Source organism: Harpegnathos saltator, unplaced genomic scaffold (genome assembly GCF_003227715.2).
Source record: "Harpegnathos saltator strain DR-91 unplaced genomic scaffold, Hsal_v8.6 scaffold202, whole genome shotgun sequence".
In the NCBI taxonomy this organism is placed as follows: domain Eukaryota; kingdom Metazoa; phylum Arthropoda; class Insecta; order Hymenoptera; family Formicidae; genus Harpegnathos; species Harpegnathos saltator.
Window position 1 is genome coordinate 1,345,005 of NW_020229987.1, and position 24,786 is coordinate 1,369,790.

General features: G+C 42.0%; 3 protein-coding genes and 1 non-coding gene across 7 annotated transcripts in view; 2 read left to right on the forward strand and 2 right to left on the reverse strand.

Annotated features, from left to right (window-relative positions):
• The window catches only part of LOC105186464 (aromatic-L-amino-acid decarboxylase), a 58,447-nt gene extending 50,726 nt beyond the window's left edge, over positions 1-7,721 (forward strand). For 2 of the 3 annotated variants that reach the window (XM_011146686.2, XM_011146682.3), the window contains exons 2-9: positions 4,247-4,480; positions 4,627-4,860; positions 5,398-5,527; positions 5,626-5,886; positions 6,322-6,439; positions 6,514-6,604; positions 6,706-6,903; positions 7,035-7,721. In XM_011146686.2, the coding sequence (XP_011144988.1) occupies positions 4,280-4,480; positions 4,627-4,860; positions 5,398-5,527; positions 5,626-5,886; positions 6,322-6,439; positions 6,514-6,604; positions 6,706-6,903; positions 7,035-7,334 (1,533 nt within the window). In that variant the 5' untranslated portion in view covers positions 4,247-4,279 and the 3' untranslated portion in view covers positions 7,335-7,721. Of the gene's footprint in view, positions 1-1,997; positions 2,158-4,246; positions 4,481-4,626; positions 4,861-5,397; positions 5,528-5,625; positions 5,887-6,321; positions 6,440-6,513; positions 6,605-6,705; positions 6,904-7,034 lie in introns of those variants that run through there. The other variant, XM_011146683.2, reaches the window with a different exon arrangement.
• On the reverse strand, positions 5,061-5,132 carry TRNAP-AGG (transfer RNA proline (anticodon AGG)). The gene has a single exon. It is a non-coding gene; the product is annotated as a tRNA-Pro (tRNA).
• Positions 7,722-8,391: 670 nt separating the features above from the next.
• LOC105186504 (peroxisomal N(1)-acetyl-spermine/spermidine oxidase) lies at positions 8,392-11,542 on the forward strand. Its single transcript, XM_011146770.2, has 8 exons — positions 8,392-8,546; positions 8,696-9,049; positions 9,276-9,467; positions 9,784-10,109; positions 10,212-10,490; positions 10,804-10,963; positions 11,209-11,281; positions 11,411-11,542. Exons 1-8 carry the CDS (start codon positions 8,419-8,421, stop codon positions 11,540-11,542), a joined length of 1,644 nt encoding a protein of 547 aa, XP_011145072.2. The 5' UTR covers positions 8,392-8,418.
• Positions 11,543-17,488: 5,946 nt separating this feature from the next.
• ss (aryl hydrocarbon receptor spineless) overlaps positions 17,489-24,786 on the reverse strand; it is a 218,552-nt gene continuing 211,254 nt past the window's right edge. Inside the window, exons 6-11 of one of the 2 annotated variants that reach the window (XR_003112802.1) lie at positions 22,094-22,388; positions 21,686-21,827; positions 21,139-21,606; positions 19,815-20,849; positions 18,022-18,353; positions 17,489-17,666 (exon numbers count right to left, since the gene is read on the reverse strand). Coding sequence is in view for 1 of the 2 variants with exons in the window: in XM_025297995.1 (XP_025153780.1) it covers positions 18,063-18,353; positions 19,898-20,849; positions 21,139-21,606; positions 21,686-21,827; positions 22,094-22,388 (2,148 nt within the window). In the remaining variant the exon portion in view is untranslated. The remainder of the gene's footprint in view (positions 17,667-18,021; positions 18,354-19,814; positions 20,850-21,138; positions 21,607-21,685; positions 21,828-22,093; positions 22,389-24,786) is intronic. The other variant, XM_025297995.1, reaches the window with a different exon arrangement.

Consider the following 24,786-nt stretch of genomic DNA (forward strand, 5'->3'; position numbering starts at 1 on the left):
GCATTTTTTTAATTGTTCATTTTGTACTTTTTGTATTATTATATTTTAACTATATTTTTGTTGTAATACGTTTTGTTTTGGTATGTTTTTTTTATATTTTTTGATTTGGTACACAATTCTGCTAATATTTTAGCGGAAACAAAACATATCAATGCTCACGGCTATTGCACGTTATACAGGGTGGGTCATCTAAAACAGGCCACCTGAATAATTCCCACAGTTTTCGAGATAGGAAAAAATGCTTGGAATAAAAGTTGTATGGTATCGAAGGGGACATCTTGTGGAGGTAAACAATTTTTCCTAGGTGGAGATGCTTAGGAGATTTGAAGGTCATCTCCATTTCTTTAAATGAGACCATGCGTTTTCGAATACCTACGATTGAAGCTTATCTCAAGACGAATACAATGATTATACATGCTCGAGGTCATGAACATAAAAAAAGTTGAAAATAATGTATTTTGAAAGTATGATTCTACTGATAGGGTGATTGTGACGACACGCAATTATTATTCATTGTTTTATTTATATACTTATTACGTACCACTGCTAACACAAATGCTCAAAATGGTGACCTTGAGCATCGATACATATTCTAAAGCGTCTCAATACGGATAACATGGCATGTCGAATTTCATTTGGATCAATCGCGGAGCAGGCTCTTCTTATACGCTCTTTGGTGTCTTCTCTGGTTGTTGGTATCTCGCAGTACACTTCTTATTTTAACTTTCCCCACAAATAGAAATCCAGAAGTGTCAAGTCTGGGGAACGTGCGGACCATTTGTGATTTCCACACCGACCAATCCAACGATCTCCACACTTCCTGTTAAGAATTTCTGTAGTAGTCTGTGCAGAATGAGCAGGACATCCATCTTGCTGGTACCACATATGGATTGTCGTATGTACAGTGGAATATCTTCTAACAATTGTGGCAAAACTTCTGTTAAAATCTGTTGATATTTGCAGCTATTTAACACCCCATCAATTTTTATTGACCAATTATTTTATTGGGATAGGGACCAATTATTTTATTATTTACAAGTCCGCACCAGACGTTTACAGCCTGGTTCGTGATTGATCCAAATAAAATTCGACATGCCATGTTATCCGTATTGAGACGCTTTAGAACATGTATCGATGCTCAAGGTCACCATTTTGAGCATTTGTGTTAGCAGTGGTACGTAATAAGTATATAAATAAAACAATGAATAATAATTGCGTGTCGTCACAATCACCCTGTCAGTAGAATCATACTTTCAAAATACATTATTTTCAACTTTTTTTATGTTCGTGACCTCGAGCATGTATAATCATTGTATTCGTCTTGAGATAAGCTTCAATCGTAGGTATTCGAAAATGTACGGTCTCATTGAAAAAAATGGAGATGACCTTCAAATCTCCTGAGCACCTCCACCTAGGAAAAATGTTTACCTCCACAAGATGTCCCATTCGATACCATACAATTTTTATTTCAAGCATTTTTTCCTATCTCGAAAACTGTGGGAGTTATTCAGGTAGCCTATTTAAGATGCCCCACCTGCCCTGTATAAGAGAAATTTCTAAAGCCTCGATCTGGAAATGGTTTGAAATGGGAGTTGAGGCGAGGTAGTATTTTCTCATCGAACTAAAATGAATCAAATAATCGTAAAAGAGCGTATAAAGAAGTATAATTACTAAATTACAATTGCGGAAGCGACACATTGACTTGTGCAACTACGCATTAAATACAATACAATTAAGCCACTGCACTTTCACATGAATAGCAACAGCATGAATAGCACAGTTAACTATGGCTGGTAGCTAATTGTAAGAAATACGGCTCTACCGATTAATTGTTCGTAAAGTTAGAAAAGAATAAACGCGACTTTCGTTCGAGCGAAACAAATATTTCGTGTGATTGCGGAGAAAGCAGGTGAAAGTTTTCTGTGTGACAGTATTTAACTTTATGGGATAGTAACCGACCGAAAACACTTGCCTCGTAATCGTCCGGCTCGCACGTCGCGTGTCGAGTCGCACAGAAAATCTCGGCGGTTGAGTTTCGAGTTCCACGTGTCAACAGAAAATTATACTTTTTAAACATAACATTGATATACGGTCATTAGTCTGAATGACTGATTGTTGCTAGGCGACGACGACAAAAACGACGACACGTGTACGAAAGTAATGTTTTTAAAATGAGATTGTTTTTATTCCATGTGATTAATTTCTTAAAAATCGAGGAATACGAGATGCCTTATGAAGCAAATTGTGATTGATCTTTGTGTTGTGTGTATACTGTCACTGAAATTATCATCGACGATACATTAATTATTGGGTGAGTGCAAAAGTTCGTGCGGAGTTTGTGAGTAAAAGTCACACAGTGATTAGGCAAACAAAAATCTTTATTCAATCAATGATATATTCTCCATCTTTCTCCATTCTCTATTTTCTATAATCTTTTTCCAACATTCTGGCAGCATACGGATGCCTCGATCATAAAAACTGCGCGGTTTAGATTCGAAGAACGAAGAGACGCCGTTTTTTAAGGCCTCCAAAGAGTCAAAGTTTTTTCCATTTAAATAATTTTGCAATGACCGGAACAAGTGATAGTCAGATGGTGCGATATCAGGAGAATACGGTGGATGCGTTAAGACATCCCATTTCAGGCTCTTCAGTTTGCGCAGCGTCTTTTTCGAAACGTGTGGTCTGGCGTTGTCGTGATGAAAGACGACTCCCTTGCGATTTGACAAAATCGGACGTTTCTCTTTTATTTCTCGATTCAGATTGGTTAATTGGCGACAGTACTTGTCCGAATCAATCGTTTCGCCAGCGGGGAGAAGCTCGAAATAGATTATGCCCTTGCAATCTCACCAAACAGAGAGCATCACCTTCATCGGGTGCAAACTGGCCTTTGGCATTGCGTCACCATGCTCACCTGATTGTTTCCATGTCCGTTTGCGCTGAACATTGTTGTAGAGGACCCATTTCTCATCGCCCGTCACTAGTCGATCCAAAAACGACTCGTTATTGAGCCGCCCGAGTAAAGAAACGGCTGCAGAAATTCGCTTGATTTTGTTCTTCTCGGTCAGCAAATGGGGCACCCATATATCGAGCTTCAAATCGAATCCCATCTTTTTTAAACACCGAAAAGCGGTTGATCGGTCAACGTTTAGTGCTGTAGCAACTTCTTCTGTTGAAATTCGCGGATTATTGAGCACTAAAGTACGCAAAACATCGTCATCAATGTTAGAAGGTCGACCAGAGCGTGGCTCGTCTTCAAGGTTAAATTCTCCGCGCCGAAATTTAGCAAACCATTTTTCCACAGTTCGTTTAGCTGGTGCTTCATCCTGATAAACATCCTGAATGTTTTTTACGGCTGCGGCAACGTTTATTCCCTTCCGAAACTCGTAAAGCATAACATGTCGTAAATGCACCTTATCGATACTCATTTTTAAAGTGATATTTCTCGAAGCAGTTTGTATGAAAACAAATGATTTTTTTTTTAATAACAGCTGAAGACGTCACCTTTCCAACGTTATATAATATGTAGATGGAAGTATTAATGACAACACTTTACGACGCTTATAACTCCATCTATTGAAACTCCGCACGAACTTTTGCACTCACCCAATATTATCTACGTTTAATTTTGAACATCCGTCATTTCTATTGGTTCTTTTCTCTCCAAGAAAGTGGTCCCTTATTTTCTAAAGAAAGCACTCGGCTGTCCCGATAATTTTCTCGCTATTTTTTTAAGAGAGACTGTGAATTTTTGAATGTTCATATTAAAAACTATCAATCCAATATCACAATTTTTATAGATTTTAAAGATAAGACTATAGACACCACACACATTTCTTTTACACACAAATCGCGAAAAGCCGTAAAATTATTAATAGAATTGTTAATAAGGAAGGAAATATTAAAGTGACTCGGACGCTCAAGGTCACAGAGCTATTTCACGCAAATGATAATGAGCGTGAAGTTGTCAGTCAAGGTGAAGTCATTTTGACAATGATTATAAAATTTATCTTTTACTGCCTCAGTAATATTCCGCGATATACATTACATAAATAATTTACGAGACAAGAAGCCGCTTGCAGGAGTCACTTTTTTATTTAAAAACTTATTTAAATAACGAAGCAGCAATTTCGCTCCTCAGTTCATCTCCTCAGTTCGCTTAGTTTACCTCGATTTTCAGCGTGTCGAGAATCTTAACTTAAATCCTTCTTTCTCAACTTTTCTTTTTTTGTTCTCAATTCTGTTACAGTTATTGTGAACGTAATTCTACAGTTCGATAAACATGGACACAGAGGAATTCGTGGAATTCGCCAAGAAGACCATCGACTTCGTCGCGGATTATAACAAAAACTTAGCAAGCCGAGACGTGTTGCCCAGTGTAGAGCCGGGCTATCTCAGCAAACTGTTGCCGGAAGAGGCGCCGTACAGAGCGGAAAAGTGGCAGGAAGTGCTGAAAGATGTGGAACAATATATCATGCCGGGAGTAAGTCTCTACGTTTTAGCTTCTCGCTTTTGAGAAGAAAATTTTTGACGTGTATAATCGATGCGCTTCTTTCTTCCCTAACGCAATGTATATTCTCGCGGGGATCTCGTTTTTCCGTTGTTCATCAACATCGACATTAACTGCAGGTGACACATTGGAACTCGCCGCACTTCCACGCGTATTATCCCACCGGCAATTCTTATCCCGCGCTGGTCGGTGAAATCTTGAGCTCCGCGTTCGGCTGCATAGGTTTCTCGTGGATAACGTCCCCCGCCTGCACCGAACTGGAGGTTATCACCACAAATTGGCTCGGCAAAATGTTGGGTCTGCCTAGCGAGTTTCTGAATTGTAGCGATAGACCAGGTGGAGGTGTTATACAGGTAACTGTTGTTGCTCAATTATTGACGCAATAAAAATCGCACAGTGATACTACGACGACCATAGGCATTATGTGTGCCTTTGTCTTCTTTTTACGAACGTGTAGCATTTCGTCAAGTCTCTCAAATTTGAAATATAATTTCAATCTTTGATCGATTGATGTATATTCTATCAATGATAAAAAAGAATAAAAGAAATACACGGGCTCGTCCGGGATTTGAACCCGGGACCTCTCGCACCCTAAGCGAGAATCATACCCCTAGACCAACGAGCCGTTGTACGATCAAATCGATGAGTAACAAAGTGGTATTGATCGTTGAACTAATTTTATGATACAATTCAGTTCAATATTTTTAAATATACGTTCGTAATATCTTTCGCAATTAGTTATAAAAATGATAACGCGTCATATTTTCAACTGACGAACATCAGTCCAGACACGTACACGATACGGACGAGGAAATAATGTGTGTGATTACAATGTGCATGAACTTTGTAATTTTGTAAATTGTTTCATATTATTTCTTCGTCGTTCTCAGGGATCCGCCAGTGAAGCTACTTTCCTGTGCCTATTGGCTGCAAAAGATTACACGATACGACAGATGAAAAAACTTCATCCGGAAATGGACGAGAATCTCATTAAGTCCAAGCTAGTAGCATATACTTCCAGTTAGTATTGTTTCATCTTTCGATCCTAACTTCGCGATCTCTCTTCAGTCAATTGAGTAGGTATCATCGTGAATTCGTTTCTTGATAATAATTTTCAGATCAATCAAATTCTTCGGTGGAGAAAGCAGGAATTTTAGGGTCAGTGCTAATGAGGCTGCTACCAGTGGACGATAAGCACTCTCTGCGCGGAGAAACCTTAAGGAAAGTGATTGAGGAGGATTTGGAGAAAGGTCTCATTCCATTTTATACAATTACGACTTTAGGAACGACCAACTTATGCGGCTTCGATAATCTCGAAGAGATAGGACCTGTGTGCAAACAATACAACATATGGCTGCACATCGACGCCGCTTACGCAGGTTAGCGCAAACACACGTCGTGTTTTAAAATTACTATGACCGGTTTATCTCTCCTTTTCTGTCAAGAGCCTGTATAATCGATGCGTTATATGTCTATGCAAACATGTAATCGTTTTTCGCGTTATATTATATATAAAATACATACTAAAATATCATAAATATTAAATTAGATTGCAAATTACCGAAGTCCTGGAGAAGTCTTAGTCTTGCATTATAAATTACTCACAATTACACAATAATAAAATTATAACTATTATTATCAAGTAATTTAATGTTTTATGTTACATGATAATAATTAGCATTAACCCAATAATAATGACAATTAAGCAATAACAATAACTGACGAACGACAAATTATGTAATTATTGCATTTTCTCGTACTCAATATTACTATCTCGACAAAGTCCGTCAATCTCGTCGATACCACTGATTCAGGTGCTGCGTTCGTCTGTCCCGAATACCGTTACTTAATGTCCGGAGTTGAATATGCGGATTCCTTCAACATGAATGCGCACAAATGGCTGCTGGTGAATTTCGATGCTTCGATATTGTGGTACGTATATTACACAGTCGCGTATATTAGGTATAAAATTTATTTCATTCACGGTGATTCCTCTCTCCTTGCAGGGTGAAGGACTCGAGGCGACTGATAGAGGCATTCAGTGTCAACAGGGTATACCTTCCTCCAGATAAAGAAGGGTCCATACCCGATTACAGAGTAAGATGTTGATTAATATTCTTTTGCCGAAGAAGCTTCGTTTATTTGTAAGCACAGTGTAACCTAAATATTTATTATTTCCTTGTACCTCCACGACACAGCATTGGCAGATTCCTCTGGGTCGGCGTTTTCGCTCCTTAAAATTGTGGTTCGTCATACGCATATACGGCGTGGAGGGGCTTCAGAAACACATTAGACACAGCATCAAGTTAGCGCACCTTTTCGAGAAACACGTCAAGTCGGATACTAGATTTGAAATAATCAAGGCTTCTATGGGTCTCGTTTGCTTCCGAATAAAGGTACTTATAAACATCGACGTTAATTCTGTAGTATCGATCGTAATTAATTAATGAATCGTGATGTTTTGTGCGTTTCATCCGATTGGAATTGCTCTCGACAATGTCGCAACAATGAGATTAATTTTCTTCAGGGCGACGACAGTTTGACCCAGGAGCTCTTGGATCGTCTGCAGGCCAGAAAACAAATCTATGTCACCGCTGGCTCTTATCAGAACAAACTTCTCGTCCGATTCGTCGTGTGCAGTAATTTCTGTCAGGAGGTAGATATCTCATTCGCCTGGAACGAGATAACCAGCCAAACTACGGAGATCTTGCAAGAGAGACTCAGCGAGAGGTCGATCAACATCATTATAAAGTCAACGGACGAAATCGCGACGAGGATAAAAACTTTGAATTTGGAAACAAAAGACAATTCGCAGAAGATATCATAATCGACTTTTTTTTTTCCCACGTCTGATTGTGATTTATAAGTCGAATCTATTATGTCATTTCTCAATTTTATGTCGTATATGCAACTTTATTCTTCAAAAATTTTCGAACGATATGCATGCGGTATTATAGATTTTCTTCGGTTTTCATGTGTGAACGGTGACAGTATTATAGATAGCTTGTGGATAATGTTGTAGAGGTTTTAATATTAAAAATTTTAGCTATAAGCTACTAATAATAAATTACAAAACGTCGAGTATAGGTTGAGGAGGAATTGCGTGACTCTGCTATTTATCTCTTCAAACAGAAGAACGAAAAAAGCAAAGCATCTGTTTCTGTTTTCTCTTTTGCACTAGAATAAGAGTAAGCTATTTTAATAAATATATAAAGGGAAGAGTATTTTTCAAAAGACGTTTTCATACTTATTCCGCACTTTGTCTCTTTGTTTCACACTTTAGTTTGTAATTTTTGATAATGACATTTCGCGTATCGCGCTCAGATATCGAATCGCGGAAAATAATAATGAGACAGCAGACTGTTAAAACAGTCGAACTTCTTTGTTTACGAATGACATGCCCTCTTTCTACTAACTTCGTAATTAATTTCGTACATTTAAATTTATGAGGAATTAGAGATCACTTTTTTTCATGACAAATTCGCCAGTTTCGATCATTTACATCGCAGGAGATGCTTTTTCACAGATCCAAGGCACCATTTTGGAAGCTGCAGAGAGTTCTCACAAGGTAAACGAAGTAGCAGCAATACATCAAGTATACAATGTCACACGCGTCCTTTTTTTGACAAATCACACTTTCGCGTCATCAATTTGTAACAATCATTATATAACAAATAAATATCATCACTTACATCAGCCTTGTGCTTTATCGAAAGTACTTGTGACGTTACTAAACTACAACAGCAAGATTCACTTTGAGATTGGCGACTGACGGGCTAACCTATTTTGATTGAATAAACATACAAGTCTCGCGCCGCAGATTTTTCTTGTCGAACAAAGGAGAAGGTAAGAAGAACACCTCAGAATGTAAGAAACCGTCGAAATTCGGGACTTGTCAACTGGATCCCTATATGATAGACCCGTGCAAGCCGGAACCAGCTGTTGTCATCATCGGCGCCGGTATGGCTGGGTTGTCGGCAGCACATCGATTAGCTCAGTGCGGCTTCCAAAAATTTACGATCTTAGAGGCGACAGATAGGTACTCATTCGTTACGTACACGCTGCGCTTGTGTAGCTAAAAGCTTCGAAATGTCTAAAAAACCTTGCTTCTAGAGAACGAATAAAGCAAACACGATCTTGAAAGGTCGCTATGGTCGAACGAGTCGAGCAATTTGTTTGGAATTTCAGACCGGGTGGTCGGATCCACTCGTGCTGGCTGGGCGACGTAGTAGCAGAGATGGGAGCTACGTGGATAGAGGGTGGCTGCGTGGCAAACCCGGTGTTCACATTAGCGGCGCAGGAGGGTTTGCTGAAGTCACCGCTCTCACGTCCGCCAGATCCAAGCCGCGGGCTTTTCTGCACCAGCGACGGCAGAGCTATCGATCTGACGGTCAGCACCATGGCGTACCATATCTTCCGGCAGATCGAGCATCAAGCGGCGGCCCTCTTTGCCCTTGACAGCGACCGTACGCATGGTACGTTGCTGAATTTTATGGGCATCAAAATCCAGCAGAAGCTGCACAACTTCCCAAAGGAGCAACGGTACAGTTGCCCAAGTCGACCCTGCGAGCGATTTATATGGCAGCGATGCGGATGTCTTCGCCGAAGTCTAACCGTTGACTTTCGCTAATTGGTGACTAAGTTGAGAACTCGTCGCAGCCAGAAGCGAGCTTGACCCGCTACATCGCTACGCAGTCAATCGTGATGACGCGAAGATGTTAATCTCCTGCGGGGAGGTAACAATACGGACAACCCTATGATTTTGCAGGTGTGATGCAGCGAAAGTAATGTACGGTCTAATGAATGGCCTGAGGTGTCATTGCGGAGATAATCTCTCACTGGTCTCGGCCGATCAGTTCGGCAGCTACATCGAGATCCCTGGCGGTGATATTAGAGTGCCACTGGGCTATGTGGGGGTATTGGCGCCACTTCTACGTGATCTGCCTGTCTGTTGCATCAAGTTCGTAAGATAAGAGATGAGTTAACCCTTTGCACTCCTGATAATACGAATTTAATATGTGTCGTGATAAATTTTTCGTCTGTTCTCTGTGCAGATTGTAGAAAAGAGTTGAACGTATGCTACAGATTTCGCAAGATATTGTCGTGATTTTTTTGTATTTCCTAATTATACGATCTTCTAAGAGTATATAATTGAAACAATTAAAGTTCTTCTAATTTTTTTCAGTAATTGAGAGCAGACACACGAGCGCAAAAGTTAAACAAATTACGATTGAATACTTGACGGTACGTCATTACGTTTGTCATTATATTTTCAGGTACTGCAAGCCAGTCAAACACATTCAATGGGGCGCAACGAACAATAATGCGTGTCCCCGAGCTCTCGTCAAATGCTGCGACGGCGATGAATTTCCCGCTGATTATGTCATCATCACGGTTTCGCTCGGTGTCTTAAAACAACACGAGAAATTATTCTATCCTGATGTATCTGTTGAAAAAGTCGAAGCAATCAACAAACTCGGCTACGGATTCGTCAACAAGATCTTCCTCGAGTACGCGAGACCCTTCTGGGTCTGGCGAGAAGGCGGTATCAAGCTGGCTTGGTCGCCGGAAGAGTTGTCGAATAGGGACAATTGGATGAAAGGTTATTATCTTTTGGTCGTCAGTCCAAAAGGCGACTTCGTTCTCAAAAATTTAGCTTTAGCTAATTATTTAATTTAATTGAAGTTGATAATTTATCATACAGGTGTGACAAGTATAGAAGAGTTGCCGAATTCTCAACATGTGCTATGTGCCTGGGTGTGTGGACATGAAGCGTTAAACATGGAATTATGTTCCGACGAGGTAGTGGTAGAGTCGATAACGCGGCTTCTTCGTCAATTCACCGGCGATCCCACGTTGCCTTATCCGGTTAACATTCTGAGGAGCAAGTGGTGTATGGATCAATATTTCGCTGGAACTCACAGTTATATCGCGATGGGCAGCACCGTTGGCCACCAATGCGATTTGGCTGCTCCTTTACCAGGTATTTCTAAATTCTTTACCTCAACGTCTCTCAAAAAGAAAAACAAAGAATTTATTTTCTGAAACACTTAAAACATATTCATTTTTTATTCTCGTAAAACAAACGACTACTAGCAGGATACAACATTTACCAGTCTACCAGACAGAATATTTGAGTAGATACTTGTTTGGACTCAGATACTTGTTTGGATTCAGATAATGTTAATATTTAACTTTCATCTCTAATTCTGAATATAATTTTTAATTTAACACAGCTTGCTGAAGACAACAGTCTTCTACAGCATCGTACATTAATTGCGGTAAATTTTTTCCAGTATCCTGCGATTCTCCCATAATCCTGTTCGCAGGAGAAGCTACAATGCCGGGACATTACAGCACCGTGCATGGAGCAAGGCTCAGTGGTATCCGCGAGGCTGAGAGAATCATTCAATTAACGAAACGACACGGCGGTCTACCGAAAGAAGCAAGTTCTAAGTATTAATTTAAGCAAATTGAATGAAAATGTCTGTAAAAAAAAAATACGTTAAGTACAGAAAAATATAATAAAAACATATAATGATATAATTAAGGACCGGTATTCATAGTCGGATCTTATATTTAAGACTGTCTTAAGTTCATCTTCAGATGTTGCACAAGTTATTTCATTGGCTACGGGGTATCTGAAAGTGAACTTAAGACGGTCTTAAATATAAGGCCTGACTATGAATACCGGCCTATAGGCGGGTCTACAGAGACCTCTTTTGGAGAAAAAAAGCACAAGAGAAAAAAACACAAATCAATATCATTGATGAGGTAATACCAGAAAGAAACCTGAAAGCGGCCAACAAGGCGTTTTCGGCGACACCGACTTTCCGCATTGGAAAAGGACGCCATCTGCATCTATTTTGAGGAAAGGAACTACGATCCTACATCCACTTTCAGATCGTGACGGCAAAACCTACATGTGGTGAGAATCCGTGCTACATCCACTTTCAGGCGGTTTATATCCATGCTACAATTATAATAGCGTACTTGACAAGCATGATCTCACATTGTTATGCGTTTGTAATATGAGTTAACATGATAACTTTTAACTAACCCGCACTTTTTGAATTTTGTATTTTTTCGAATTGTGCTGCATTGTGCTACATTTGTGCCGTATTGTGCCGCAATCCACAACTCTGCAACTCAGCGTACTCAAGAAAATTAAGAAGAACTAAATTTTTGGTAGCCCCGTATTTTTCGAATTTTGTATTTTTTTTTTAATTGTTCTGCATTGTGCCGTGTTTGTGCTGATTTGTGCCGCAAACTCGAGACCGATAACTTCAATAACATTTGAGAAGAGAAATAAAAACGAACATTTGCCAGCCCCGCACTTTTCGAATTTTGTATCTTTCTTTCGAAATGTGCGTGCTTGTCAAATACGCTATTATGGTTGTAGCACGGACATAAACCGCTTGAAAGTGGATATTGCACGAATTCCTATCACATACAAGTTTTTTTGCCGAGACCTGAAAGTGAATGTAGCATCGTAGTTCCCCTCTCAGAATGGATGCAGATGGCACTTTTTCCCAGTGCGAAAATTCGGTGTCGCCGAAAACGCCGTGTTGGTCGCTTTCAGATTCCTCTCTGTGGTGCGATTCTTTAACTCGTTATTGGAGTTAACGACAGTTTCGTTATCGTTGCGCAGCTTTTCTACGGTGTACAAAAGTATTAAAGAATCGCTGCTGGCCTTTTGCGTAAATGTGGAAACTAGTCAGAACGAATTCCATTGTGGTGGAAACACTCGTCATCGGGAAAGACAGAAAGAGAGAGGCACAATAGGTGCCGACTTTTTATTGCATTATCATAATTTATTTCATATAAACATTTGATACAGTTTTTTAAAATTTTATTTGTAGAGCTTATCTTTAGCAATAGTGTTAATAGAGTAGCTAGATCTTATAGGATATAATATATCAGAGAAAAATGGATGGAGTGATCAAGATTCAAAATTCGGTTTGGCATGGTACTGGTTAATCGACTTCGATACATTTAGAGAGATATGTGAAATAAAATCGATTGCAAGGACACAGAGCATAGCTTCCATCGTATCGTAATAGTGAGACGGTAAAAGATTACTTTTATTGCGATTGTAAGAGAAGGCTACGCGCAAAACTGTCGCGTCCTTTCGATCCGCGGTAATAGCTCAGCGATGATTCGTCGGCGAATATACGATTTATAATTTCTCTGCCTGAGAGAGATCGTATATTTACTTTGTTACTCAAACTGCAATATTTATTCGTTTGAGTGCGAATGTGTAAGGTAAAGTGGACGCGCGTTTGGTTCTGTTAAGAAACGATTCGACGATAATTTTGGATATTCACGAAAAATGTTTTTCTAATGAGAGAACTCCAAATTCTTTTTCTTTTGTTTGTTTTCCTTTCATCGTGTTATACGCTTAAATATACTCGACTGTTGGTCAATTTGAAAACGTTCCATCACGCTGAGACATTTGTACTGTTTACCAAAGCATGCTCTCTACGTTCGTAAGTCTCGCGAAATTACAGCTTGCTGTCGAATGAGTTACGTCCCGCTTCTTATCTTGAAGTAACATTTTTGTTGCAAGATAGGAAAGGGCGTAACTAATCTCGCACGAGGAGTTCGCGTTTGCTATTCGCAAGTACCAACTCGAATTTCCTTCCTCCGTGTCTTTCGCTTTCGTCTTGCACGCGTGATATTTCATCGAAGAAACGAACTCCTCAGCTTCCCGGGCGAGATCACTCGATTTCGAAGTGACGCGCGGGGTTCCCGCGACATGTGAGGGAATTTACGATAACGACGTGTCCTATGTAAGATACAGTCGTAGTTCGCACTTCTGCGAGACGACAAATAATCGCTGGAAAATAAGGTACGGCTTTCCTTCCTTTTCTATCTCTTTTCTTCTTCTTCTTCTTCTTCTTCTTCTTCTTCTTCTTTCGATCTATATGGTTTCGTAGCTGCTTGAAACTCTGTACCGACTATGATCTTAACGACTATGCACGTTATCATATTATATAAGATACCTTACTTCAAATATACAGTGAATATACATCTATGCTTAGATCGTCAAAATATCCTCGCGATCGTAATTCAACGCATGAAGTAAAGACCGCTGTCGACGGGCACGTCTAATATTTACCGGGAAGTATGTAACCGGGAAAAGAGTATACCGTATTATTCTGCTTCCTTAATAATTACATTTACACGTTAACGCGCGTTAAGGGAGAACTTATATGTAGCGGCGATCGCGATAAGGATTGTCGGTTAAATCAACTTTACGGCGAGAATATTATCACAATTTAAGCATATCGTTACTAACTCGCATTTTTTTATATATGGACTAGACTCGATTATACTTATATTAATAATAGCAGCTTCTTATTGTGTAAGGATATTGCAGAGAAACGAGGGTACTCGCAAGCTGTAACAGTAAGTCAGAATTATGGATGTACAAGATCTCGGCTCGAAACGGGCTACCATCGGCGGGTTAGTAATTTTCTCGTCTTGCTTAACATACTTCGACTCTTTTCTTCTTCTGTCACTCAAAAGTCTATGTACGCAGTTGAAATTGTAGATTGAAGGTTTCTAATAACTTCAGAGACAAGTCCGAGGAATCAATTTTTACGTAATCCGTGCGCCGAGAGCGCACACGAAGAAGACAACGGGAAGACTTTAGCACGCTGAACTTCAACTAAAATTGACAATCGAGAAAAATGGTCGCCATCTTACTTTTTGGTGAAACTGTTGATTCGCGCGGCTGTTATTCTCGTGAGCTTTGTAAGTTTGGTGTTTACTAATATACAATTACCAAGTTTAACCAAGTATTCAGAGGGAAAAGTACGGGAACACGCTCGACAGTAGCACGTTCTGACGCCATCTTGAGCTGTGTCTTGTTGCAAAGTCAATCAAAGTAGAGTGAGATGTTTAGATAATCAAAAATGGCAGGGTGCAAAAACAGCAGACGAGTCCGAGTCTCCTCGACATCGCGGAAGAGAACCGGTGGATATCAATCGCGGATATTCCGACAATTTGACCGAGTAGTATTCGTTTTTACTTCATCGAGCGACAATATATCTCTTCATTGTTTAACCACCATTTTGCACATTGGAATATCGTCCCCGTGCCGAACGACGCATGGGAATATCAAATATTTCGTACGACGGGTTTATCCGGGGAGACATTCGCACTCGTCTGGACTTTGCATCCGACGTATCTCGATTATGTTAAAAATATAGACACATATCTTGTGTTACATATGAACATACAAAAAGTATATGACGCGTTATCGAGAATGAAGCGCGTAGGAGAAACGAAGTTCGCTTATTATCCTTAACGGGGGCGTTATTTCTGTACAACGCGCCTGATACGATCTTACGCATTATAGTTAATAAATAATGATCGATGATTCGAGAAGTGTATATGGAAGAGAATATCTAAATATATATCGCTTTCTCTCTCTCTCTCTCTCTCTCTCTCTCTCTTTCTCTTTAACTTTACCTCTATACCACTTTGTGATATGCGGTTGCGGATATGCGAAGTTGCCTTTTTAGAAGCGCGTGGAGACAAGACAGCTCTTTCTCAACGTTATCTTAAAGTAACTCTTTTTTTCCACTCTTCTCCCTCCCCCTCCTCCCCCTCCTCTCTCTCTCTCTCTCTCTCTCTTTCTCTTTTCTCTGTGTTTCTCTCTGTTCTTTGTGCTTGTACGATATCCTCGTTCGCGGATTTTCTCCCTCCCCTCGTCGAATGTGCTTTTCTGATACGAGAGTTCTCGGGGATCTTCTCGACTTTGCAAGTGAGAATGCACCTAAAATTATTGGAAGGCCCATCTAGCGTCGCTAAACACGCACGAATTACACGTACACATATAAATAATGTATAAATTAATTAAGTACAAAAATTACAAACTTATTAACAAAATATTGGCAAGACTGGGGTTCAGCCGAATCAATGGGCTACAAATATCGTATCGCTCTTTTCGTCCTCTCACCGCGATTATTCACCCAATGAGATTCTCATTGCTCGAAAGAGAACTGGAGAAATAACTTGAGAAGCTACTGCTCGCTTATCAAAACTTTGTATCGATTCCTGCTACAACAGCCGATAAGCAAGGAGCTACGATCGTAAAATTATTATTTGCCACGAAATTATGCGTTTGGTTCTCAGAGATAACGTAATAACAATTTCGTACATCGTCGTACTTGGCGTTTCTCGCGATCGTATTCCTTCAACGTGATCGTTTTATCGTTGAAATGTTGCAATCACAATTTAGTACTTTAGAACCGGTGTTTAACTTAGAGTTGCAGCAGAATCACACAATCGACGCGTGTGAGCAGGAATTTCGTCTTTTTTTTTTTTTTTTTTCGAACCTTTGCCACATGACAACCCATTAATTATATTGCGGATTATTATTCGAACGAAATACATGCAGGAAGCCAAGAGTCGCGCGCAGGAATAATGAATTCATACTTAAAACATTCGATGTGTCTGGACTCTGTGACGAGTCTCAACCTTTATAAAAAAAGTCGTACAAAAAGTGGAGAGTAGATTTATCGCGAAAGGAAGAGAAATTATTTTACACTTGCGTCTCGTCCCGGTAACAGGGATATTGCGTCAGGTCGCTTTGCAATGCGTGTAACTCAGAGGGATCGCCCGTGTATCTCGAGTGTCGTTAACGCGTAATTTTTGTGTCCTTCTTTGAACGAGACCGCATCTGTTCGCTTGTCAGTTAGTAACAATCACCTCGAGATACTCTTGATACGCGCCGCTGCTCGTGCACTTCACGCGTCCTGAAAAAAATAAGGAAACAAAAGCAAAAAGAACGTATGTCCTCGCAAGACTCGATCTCTCGGAACGGAGATCTTTCGATTCTCGTCCGAAAAGGATCTCTCCCTCTCTCTCTCTCTCTCTCTCTCTCTCTCTCTCTCTCTCTCTCTCTCTCTCTCTCTCTCTCTCTCTCTCTCTCTCCCGCTCGCGTATATCGCCCGGACATTCTTCGCCATTCCTTGACGAGTCTTCTCTCTTACCTCGTCGCTCTCTACGCTCAATAAATATTACGATCGTGTTACGCCTTCCGAAAAACGTTGTGTTTAAATTACCTAACACATATCACAGAATTCATATTCTCCTTTAGAAAAAGTAACGAAAAGGGAATTACACAGAGACGTGCAGTCGCACGAGAGATATCAAAGCGTCACGCACGGGGTAGAATTATACACAAACACGTAGACACGCAGTTTGATACAAACTAAAGTCGCGTATGTTGCGTTTCATCAAGGTCCGATCTCGAGACAACGAATTTTGTGCTCTCGGATGTGAGAAATACCGTTCGCCGGTGTTTGGTTCGGAGAAATGTCGTTCGTCAATATCGTTCCTGCTGCAGTGTCCGGGCAGTGATCACCGCGCGGCGCTACTCTTTCATCCAGTCAATCACAGCAAAAAGTCGAAAAGAATCCATATGTTTGCAGCGCATTCAATCATACCAAATTGTACAGTAACAATGCATTATATAATACACAGTAACGATCGCTCTCAATATCTTATCCCGTTTGGAGCCTTGTTCTCATATTCACAAATTCTTTCTCTTATCAGATTTATAATTTTTACAGTAGATTATTTCACCTTTGAAGTAACAGGAGCTGCAAATGTTGCATCCTCCAATTTGAATTAAATCCAATTTGAAAGTTTGAATACAATTTTGTATATTAACACGAGCAATTTGGTGTTTATTTTGTTAAAATGAGCATCCTAGTCATTGAAAGCAAAAACTGACGTAAAATCGACCGAACTGTGCTCTACTTCGTTTTATGGAGCGCCACTCGTCGAGCAATCGCGATGTGTCTTATAGTGGCAAACTAATAAAATCGCGAGGCGCCTCGTGATCGCTGCCCCTCACCCATACGCACGTACGGGCACGCACACACCCACACACGCTCCGCGATCAATGTACATGCTGACTCAAACTGTGAATCCTGAAGAACATCCACTTAACACACGTATCGGTACGGATAAATTAATGTAATGAAAGTTAGGTAATAATAGATTGGTTATTAGCTGCGTAGTGTGAGTATGTTACACAGTACTATACGAATACTTTTACTTCTTTTTAACCGACATTATCTGTATGGTACAGTGACGCGTCTTGGGATCCGCTTCGATGAGGACATCCTTTTAGAGATACCTGCAAATGAATATACACAAACACACTGAAGAATATATTCAAACACGAAACAATTGAAAACATTAGGGGATCACTTCTTCACGTGAAGCGTCAATCTTACTTAGAAAAATATTCGAATTATATCCTTATACCCAAAATGAGGTGAGCGAATAAAAAATTTTAAGTACTTATAAACAAAAATATCCACTGCACATAGCAACACTTTTTCTTTTATTTTCAGTAACTAATTTTGATAGTTAGTAAAAAAAAAAAAACTACAGCTGGAAGATTCGACTCGCTATGATCCCCTAATCGTTTTCGGATCAATGTAATTTTCTTTTTTCAAGAAAATTGATCAAACGAATCAAACGCGTACCTTCTTCATTGATATAGAGCGACGCCGAGGTGGCGAAAGGACTATTGGTTGAGCAGGGTGTTAGTCACCTCAGAGATGGACAACAGAGGACTCCCGGCGTCCGGTTTGGAATCTGTGGGACAGTTGGGCCCATTCCTGCCGCCGCCGCCGCCGCCGCCGCCGCCGCCGCCGCTGCCGCTGATGATCCCACTACGTGATGGTGGTGGTGGTGGTGGTGGTGCGGAGGGTGGTACAAGACGTTGCTGTTGCTGGTGCTGTTGTCCGCCCCGGTGCCCATGCCCATGCCTGCTCCCACCCCCGCCGTCCCCGTTCCCGCAACTGACGGTGGCGTGCTGCAACCAAATGGACGGTCTCCCCGTTATCTTCACGTGTGCTAAATTAAGCTTCTCTTACGGCAGATAGTGACACAGCGCCACGGCTAGAACTCTGTTTTCTGATATCGCTCAGAAGAAGCGAGAGCTCCTCTTTAGTCGTTCGATTCGTACGTCTTATTTCTTTTCCGAGTGCGATGCTTCTCTCAGAAAGATGGGAAAATGTGCTTTCATAACCGTGTAAACGTTTATTGTGCCGTTTTACGTAAGAACACTCGCGTGTTCTTCACGTATTCTTTTGATTGATGACGTTGTTGCCGAACGAGCATTCCGAGTTCAAGCCGTATTCGTAGAGTTCAACGCTGATCAACTGTAATGATTCTTCTAGCAGTGACGGTGAGCTTTGAAGACAATCATTAACAAAGTTATGTGTGTGTAAGATGACATAAAAAATAAATAATCAAACTGTTAATTCGTCATGCACTTGTTTCTGATGCGACGTGCCAAGCGGACGAGTATGCTCCACAGTATCATACTCGCGAAAATGCACATATTTGTAAAAGACGCATACATTTTTACACATTAAATATGCAAAAAGTTTGATAAACTACGTCTTATAGTATTTGTGTACTAACAAGATGATCCAAATTTTCCAATTCCACAATTTCATCACACAAACTCTCATGTTTCTCTCAAAGTACGCAATCGTGTTTGCTTCGGTCTGTACGATTGATTTTGCCTTTCAACGGGGAGATGTCCGAGTATGCACGATGAGGCTCCTATCGTCAACCATTACTGTCACGAACGATCAATTTGTGCACAAACAACATTCCGTATGCGGTAAACAGCATTGATTACCAGTGCCGTCATTCGAATAGAAGATACTCGGCAAGAACATCCTACTAAAAACAATTTTACGCACGATTTTCATACACAAGTTGCTTCGACTGAATAATTTCTATAGACGAAATTTGTTTAATTTTCACTAATGAGGATTTAACTCAGTATGAAAGCCATTCGTACATACCCCTGGCATCTCGCATTCGCTCTGAACTAAGGTAACCAACCGCCCAAAGTCGTTTAAAAAAATGTTTGTAATTTGTTTCAACGAGCAGAAAAGAATGAAAAATTTTATGCTATCTGTGTGAACTCTGCCTTCTTAAAATTTCTCCACGTTTTGCATTCACGATCTAAGCACAAGCAGTATCGCCAAATAATAAAGTAATTGTTAACGTTAACAAATTCAACAATAAAGCATTCCCTCCGATTCACAATAGAGGACAACATTAAATGTCGATGAGTAAAATTCTACGAAAAGGTCAAAATAAGTACGAAACTTAGTCGTTGCAGAAACGAGATCTCTCAAAGTCTTGTTCTCTCTTTAAAGCTTTCTTCCAGCTTATACGGGGCTTGGTTGGTCACCTTACCCTGAACGTCGATGGAAAATTATAATAAAATCTGTGAGGCAGCAGTGACACTCACTGGGGCGTGTGCCTTGGTGGTGCGGGGTGGTGATGGTGGTAGGGATAGTACTGGTAGTGATGGTGTTGCACTCCTTGCCATACCTCGGAGCCCGCTTCCCCGTGGCCATGGCCCGGATGAGAATGCGTGTATCCGATGCTGCCGGCGGCGGCGGCGGCGGCCGCGGCAGCGGCTGCGGCCGCTTGGTACTGCGACGTGGTCACTGGGTATTGCTGATGCTGTTGTTGTTGCTGCTGCTGCTGCTGCTGCTGCTGCTGCTGCTGCGGATGGTGGTGTTGTTGCTGCTGTTGTTGCTGCTGAGATGGAGGCTGCTGCTGCTGCTGCTGCTGCTGCTGCTGCTGTGCTTTGTTGTTCCTCGGCGGACTCGGCGCGGTTATTTGTTGATCCGTAGGAGAGGTTTGCCGCCACTTGCAATCTCCGTTCATGGAGTTCATCTCCGCCAGCGACTTGAGCGGGTCGCCGGTGGCGTTGGTCGAGTGCGTAGACGAGTGAGTCGAATGCGGCGTCGGCGGACTGTAGCTGCCGTTGTTTCTGGGCGGCGTACGAGACGGCGGCGCACCCCACATCAGCACAGTCTGCCGCGGTGCGTCATTGTTGCTGTAGACTTCGGGCTTCACGTCCTCCATCTTTGGTGTCAACACACCGTTGGCCGCGCCGGTCACCGGTGAGCTACCCGCTGAGTTACTGGACGATGCGCCACCCTCCAGCGAGTGTCTGCTTCCAGCACGCACGACGTTGATGTCGGTCGTCGCTGGGTGCATCGTGGACGCGCTCGCCACCGGGCTGGCGGCGTAAGGCGAGCTACTTACGCTGCCGGGGTGTCTCGTCTCCACGTAGCCGTACTTGGGCGATTCGCCGCTGCCGAGTTGTTGGCAGTAGAGCTTGTCCTCTGTCTTGCTGGTTAACTGATGAGTCTCATACGTGGGCAATGAAACGTCGATAAAGCCGTTGTACGTGGTGCCGGTGTGGTACTCTGGATAGTATGAGCTCAGTGGCCTGTATTGGAACAGGTTCTCCGTCGCAGCTGTAAGGTACCTATGTAGGAAAAACGAATTTTGCGAATGAATGTAAAGCTTTTGCAATGCAAGCTTTGCATTACTAAATTGGCAGAAAACTCTTCAGGTCTCTCTTCAGTCAAGCAAATATTTTTATTTTTACATGGCGTTTTACTTTCTACTTTCTCTAGCTTTCTAGCTTTATTTCACAGTTATAGCTGACGATATAGATTATAGATAATGATACTAAATGCGGCAATTATCAAGTATATCTGTTTGTCGATAACTTCGGATAGTCTTCGGACAGATGATCTCTCCGGGATATCTACCTGTTGTCTAACGCGGTGGCTGGATAAAGAGTCTGATGGTAGTTGCCCGTATGACCGATGTAAGTCGTCAACGAGGGGTCGGTGCTAGCTGCTACCGCAGTGGGCGCGTACGGCGTCGGGTACATGGTGTTTAAATTGCTGTAAGCAGCTGCAACCGCAGCCGCCGCGCTGGTGTCCGCCGCGAGGTAGTCGACGGACGCGACTGTCGGTGTGACGGGCGGCGAGACCGACGACTGAGCGGTGAGCTTGGTGCGTTTGCTGCGACAGGTCGACAGGAAGTCTCGCAGTTGCGTCTTGTACCGCCTGTTCACTCTCTGAGGCGCCGGCTGCGCTGGTAATGTCGGCGTCATCACCGACCCCGTCAGACTGTCGCTGTCTGAGAAGTAGCTGTTGGTCAGTCCGGCGTCCAGGTAGCTCACTTTGAAGTCCATCGTGCGCTTGCCGAGCAGGTCTCTACCCTCCTCCTCCCTGAAGCGCGGAAACTCGTCAATTACACACCGTCTGTTCATCATTCTCGTGGACATTGATACGTTAACTGGAGACTTACATGAGGGGTCGATGCGTACTGAGCACGAAGTCTGGCTTCGAGTTCTTGTAGACTAATCTGGAGCTGGTCTGCAGCCACTGCCAACCGCCGTCCTTCGTTTGAAATCTGTAGGCTATCATGCCCGACGCACCGGTCTTCAATACTAAAACAGGAAGGAAAGGAGGAAAATTGACTGGCGCACCTGACTCGTCGTCGTTTGATTAATTCTGCTGAGAAGCAATCTACTACTTGACGTCACAAGACGACGGAATTGTGCGTAAACAAGGCGGGATGTTCACCTTGGCCCAAATTGAAATCAAATTACGATTAATTAGGGTATTAATTAGGATCAATAGATTCGTAAAGTTGCAGTGAAAATTAGAGTTGTATTTAATCACGCGTTTCGAAACAAGCGCAAGATTCACTTACGTTCTTGATGCGCGCTTGCGACGTAGGCCAGGTCGTCGTAATGGACTAGATCGTAGCCACCCAGGTTCGTTAGCTCCGCGTCAGAGTACCCCAAGAGCATCTTCCCTCTCTGGTCCATCGTCACGAGCGCGAGATCCAACTTGTGCTTGCTCTTGAACATTACCTCCTTCTGCGGCACCTCCAGCAGCGAAGGAGGCCCAAACGGTGTGCACAGGGCGAATAAAGCCAATGGTGGCTCTTCTGTCTTCCGATTCTGACCATGAAGCACTTTGACTCGGCCCCTGATGTCAAGGCGCTGCAACAAAATATTGCACAAATAGACGCACATCGTCAAAAATCTAGAGCAGATTGATGGGTTGATTGGCCAGACGAAATGTGAATTTTAATTTGACGATAATTGACACAATCCTCTATTATCTCACTTATCGTTTCCTATGTATCACTATTATCTTAGAGGAGAAGGTGGTATTATGGCTCTTGCAGGTATTACGGCCACTCTCAATGTCACCGTTATTAGCTAGCGAATTCCAGTTATTACTTATGGAATCATTTGTTTAGTAATTTGCCGTTAGCGCAGTGACGCTAATATACCAATACATAATAGCTAGCGTTTTTTATAACGCATTTTTACCCTCGGGCATTTCGAAATGTTTTTCAAGCTACATTTTAGCATTTAATTAGACGTGTTTCCTTATTATTTTTAAACTTGAACGTATTATCACACGAATATATATATATATATATATATATATAAAATTGAGTATTTTGTTTGTCATTTGACATTTTATTCGGCTGTACATCTTTCAAATTATGCAAAGTTAAATGAAATGGTATGACAGTTTGCTAATGTGGTGCTGCCCATAAAAGTGCTGATGATTATTGTTTCCTTTTCGAGCTTTTTATGCCAAAGTGATCATTCGACAAGTTGATTCTGGTCTGTAGTCTACTGTTGTATTTATCTTTGCACTGCTGTCTTTCTGGCAAATTGCATTTCCCAACAAGTAAGTCAATATTCACGTTAAAACGTTTCGCAGTCATATTGATTATCATTCCCCTTCTAAGGGTTTAATTTGAATAAATATAATTTTGTAACTAAACATTTTGTGTTATTTTAAACCAAATCAATTTTTTGTAGTTTAGTTTTAGTGGGAGGTCACACTGCCACCCCATTTTCTCATCGACCCATTATGCTCCTACTCTTTTATAAGTAACATCCTAAGTAATAAACATTACGTAGATTTGAGTCTATAATCGATTAAACAACATTGTAATAAATATAATCGTTCAGTTCTTACTTTAAAATATTGATTATTGCCATAATACTAATATGACTATTGCCATAATACTTCTTTTCCAATATATATTGTCAATTTATCGTTATCGATATTATTATTATTATATTTAGCATCCCTTGTAACTCTTCATGAGAAGGTCTCTCGCACAGCCGCTCGGTGAAAAAAAGGACGCGGTCAAGGGAATACACGACGCTCTCTCTCTCTCTCTCTCCCTCTCTCTCTCTCTCTCTCTTTCTCTCTCTCGACAGAACAATCCCACGTGGAACCGTCCCGGCGAGGAAAAAACGGAGAAAAATTAGCGCGCGGATGCGTCGGTCCCTGTTGCGGGGGATGCCACCAAGGGCGGAGGCAGATCCTGGAGAAGGTGGCGGCGGTGAGCCTGTTGCGCCGTAAACTCTTTTACGATTACAGTTTCATTTTCATAAACGTCAAAGCGGCACCGTTTTTGTTCAAGCTCACTCGAGCGCGGCCGCGCGCGTTCGTACGCGCAACCTGAAACACCTCAGCTCCGGCGCGCAGGATCTCTTATACACATACACAGATGCTTTCTCTCTTTCTCTTCCTTCCTCGTGTCTCACGGGATGATACCGTTGTCTCTGTTCATCACGTTCGACATCGCGTATACCTGTGCGCACCCGCGCGCGGTGTGTTTGCCGTAAGATAATTAGTGTTTTGCCACGACTCCTCGCACCGGGCCCCCCCTCCTCTCCCTCTTTCTCTCTCTCTCTCTCTCTCTCTCTCTCTCCTGCCTCTCGCCTTACCCACAGGGAGAGCCTGGTTTTGTGTTTGGTCCTTGATTTATACCTTTTCTTGGACGCCGTCGAGACAACGGTACCAACGATGGACAGCTCGGCAGCCGTCCGGACGAATTATCGTTTCAATCTCCGCCGCGCTGTCACGGTTCATTGGCTGGGCCTATGATTATACACGTCCAGCGTTTGCGCGGGGAACGCCGGCCCCGCGGCCTAGATTTAAGGCCGTTGACGTAAGTCGGTTATTCGAAATCCCCTGTCGGAATTGTGTTCCTGGTCAGAAAATTCGTAAACTCGGTGCAACACGCTCGCGGTTGCGCTGCGAATAATGCCGTGGTTACGGGATAATCGTCGCGAGCGGCACGTTCTCCCGTCCTCGACAGAGTGTTTTACTCTTAACACCGCGAGACACTCGCGTCGAGAGTTCGCTGAAAGTTCTTATCGTTCGGTGAAAATTCCGATCGCGACTGTAATTAATCCATTTTCGAGATGGTAGTGCAAAAATCGTCGATCGTAAAGACGACTTTTCGAGCGACTGCCGAAACGATCGAGAGGGTAAGTGGGAAATGTCCGGCGAAACGAGAATCGGGGGAGGAGGTGGTTGCCAGGATGAGAAGCTGGATGTGAAAAAAAGCAATTACGCGAG

Coding starts and splice junctions, on each gene's coding strand:
- LOC105186504 (XM_011146770.2), top strand. CDS start 8,419: ATGATAGACCCGTGCAAGCCGGAACCAGCTGTTGTCATCATCGGCGCC. Junction 9,468..9,783: donor CTGCCTGTCTGTTGCATCAA/GTTCGTAAGATA, acceptor TTATATTTTCAG/GTACTGCAAGCCAGTCAAAC. Junction 10,110..10,211: donor TAGGGACAATTGGATGAAAG/GTTATTATCTTT, acceptor TTTATCATACAG/GTGTGACAAGTATAGAAGAG.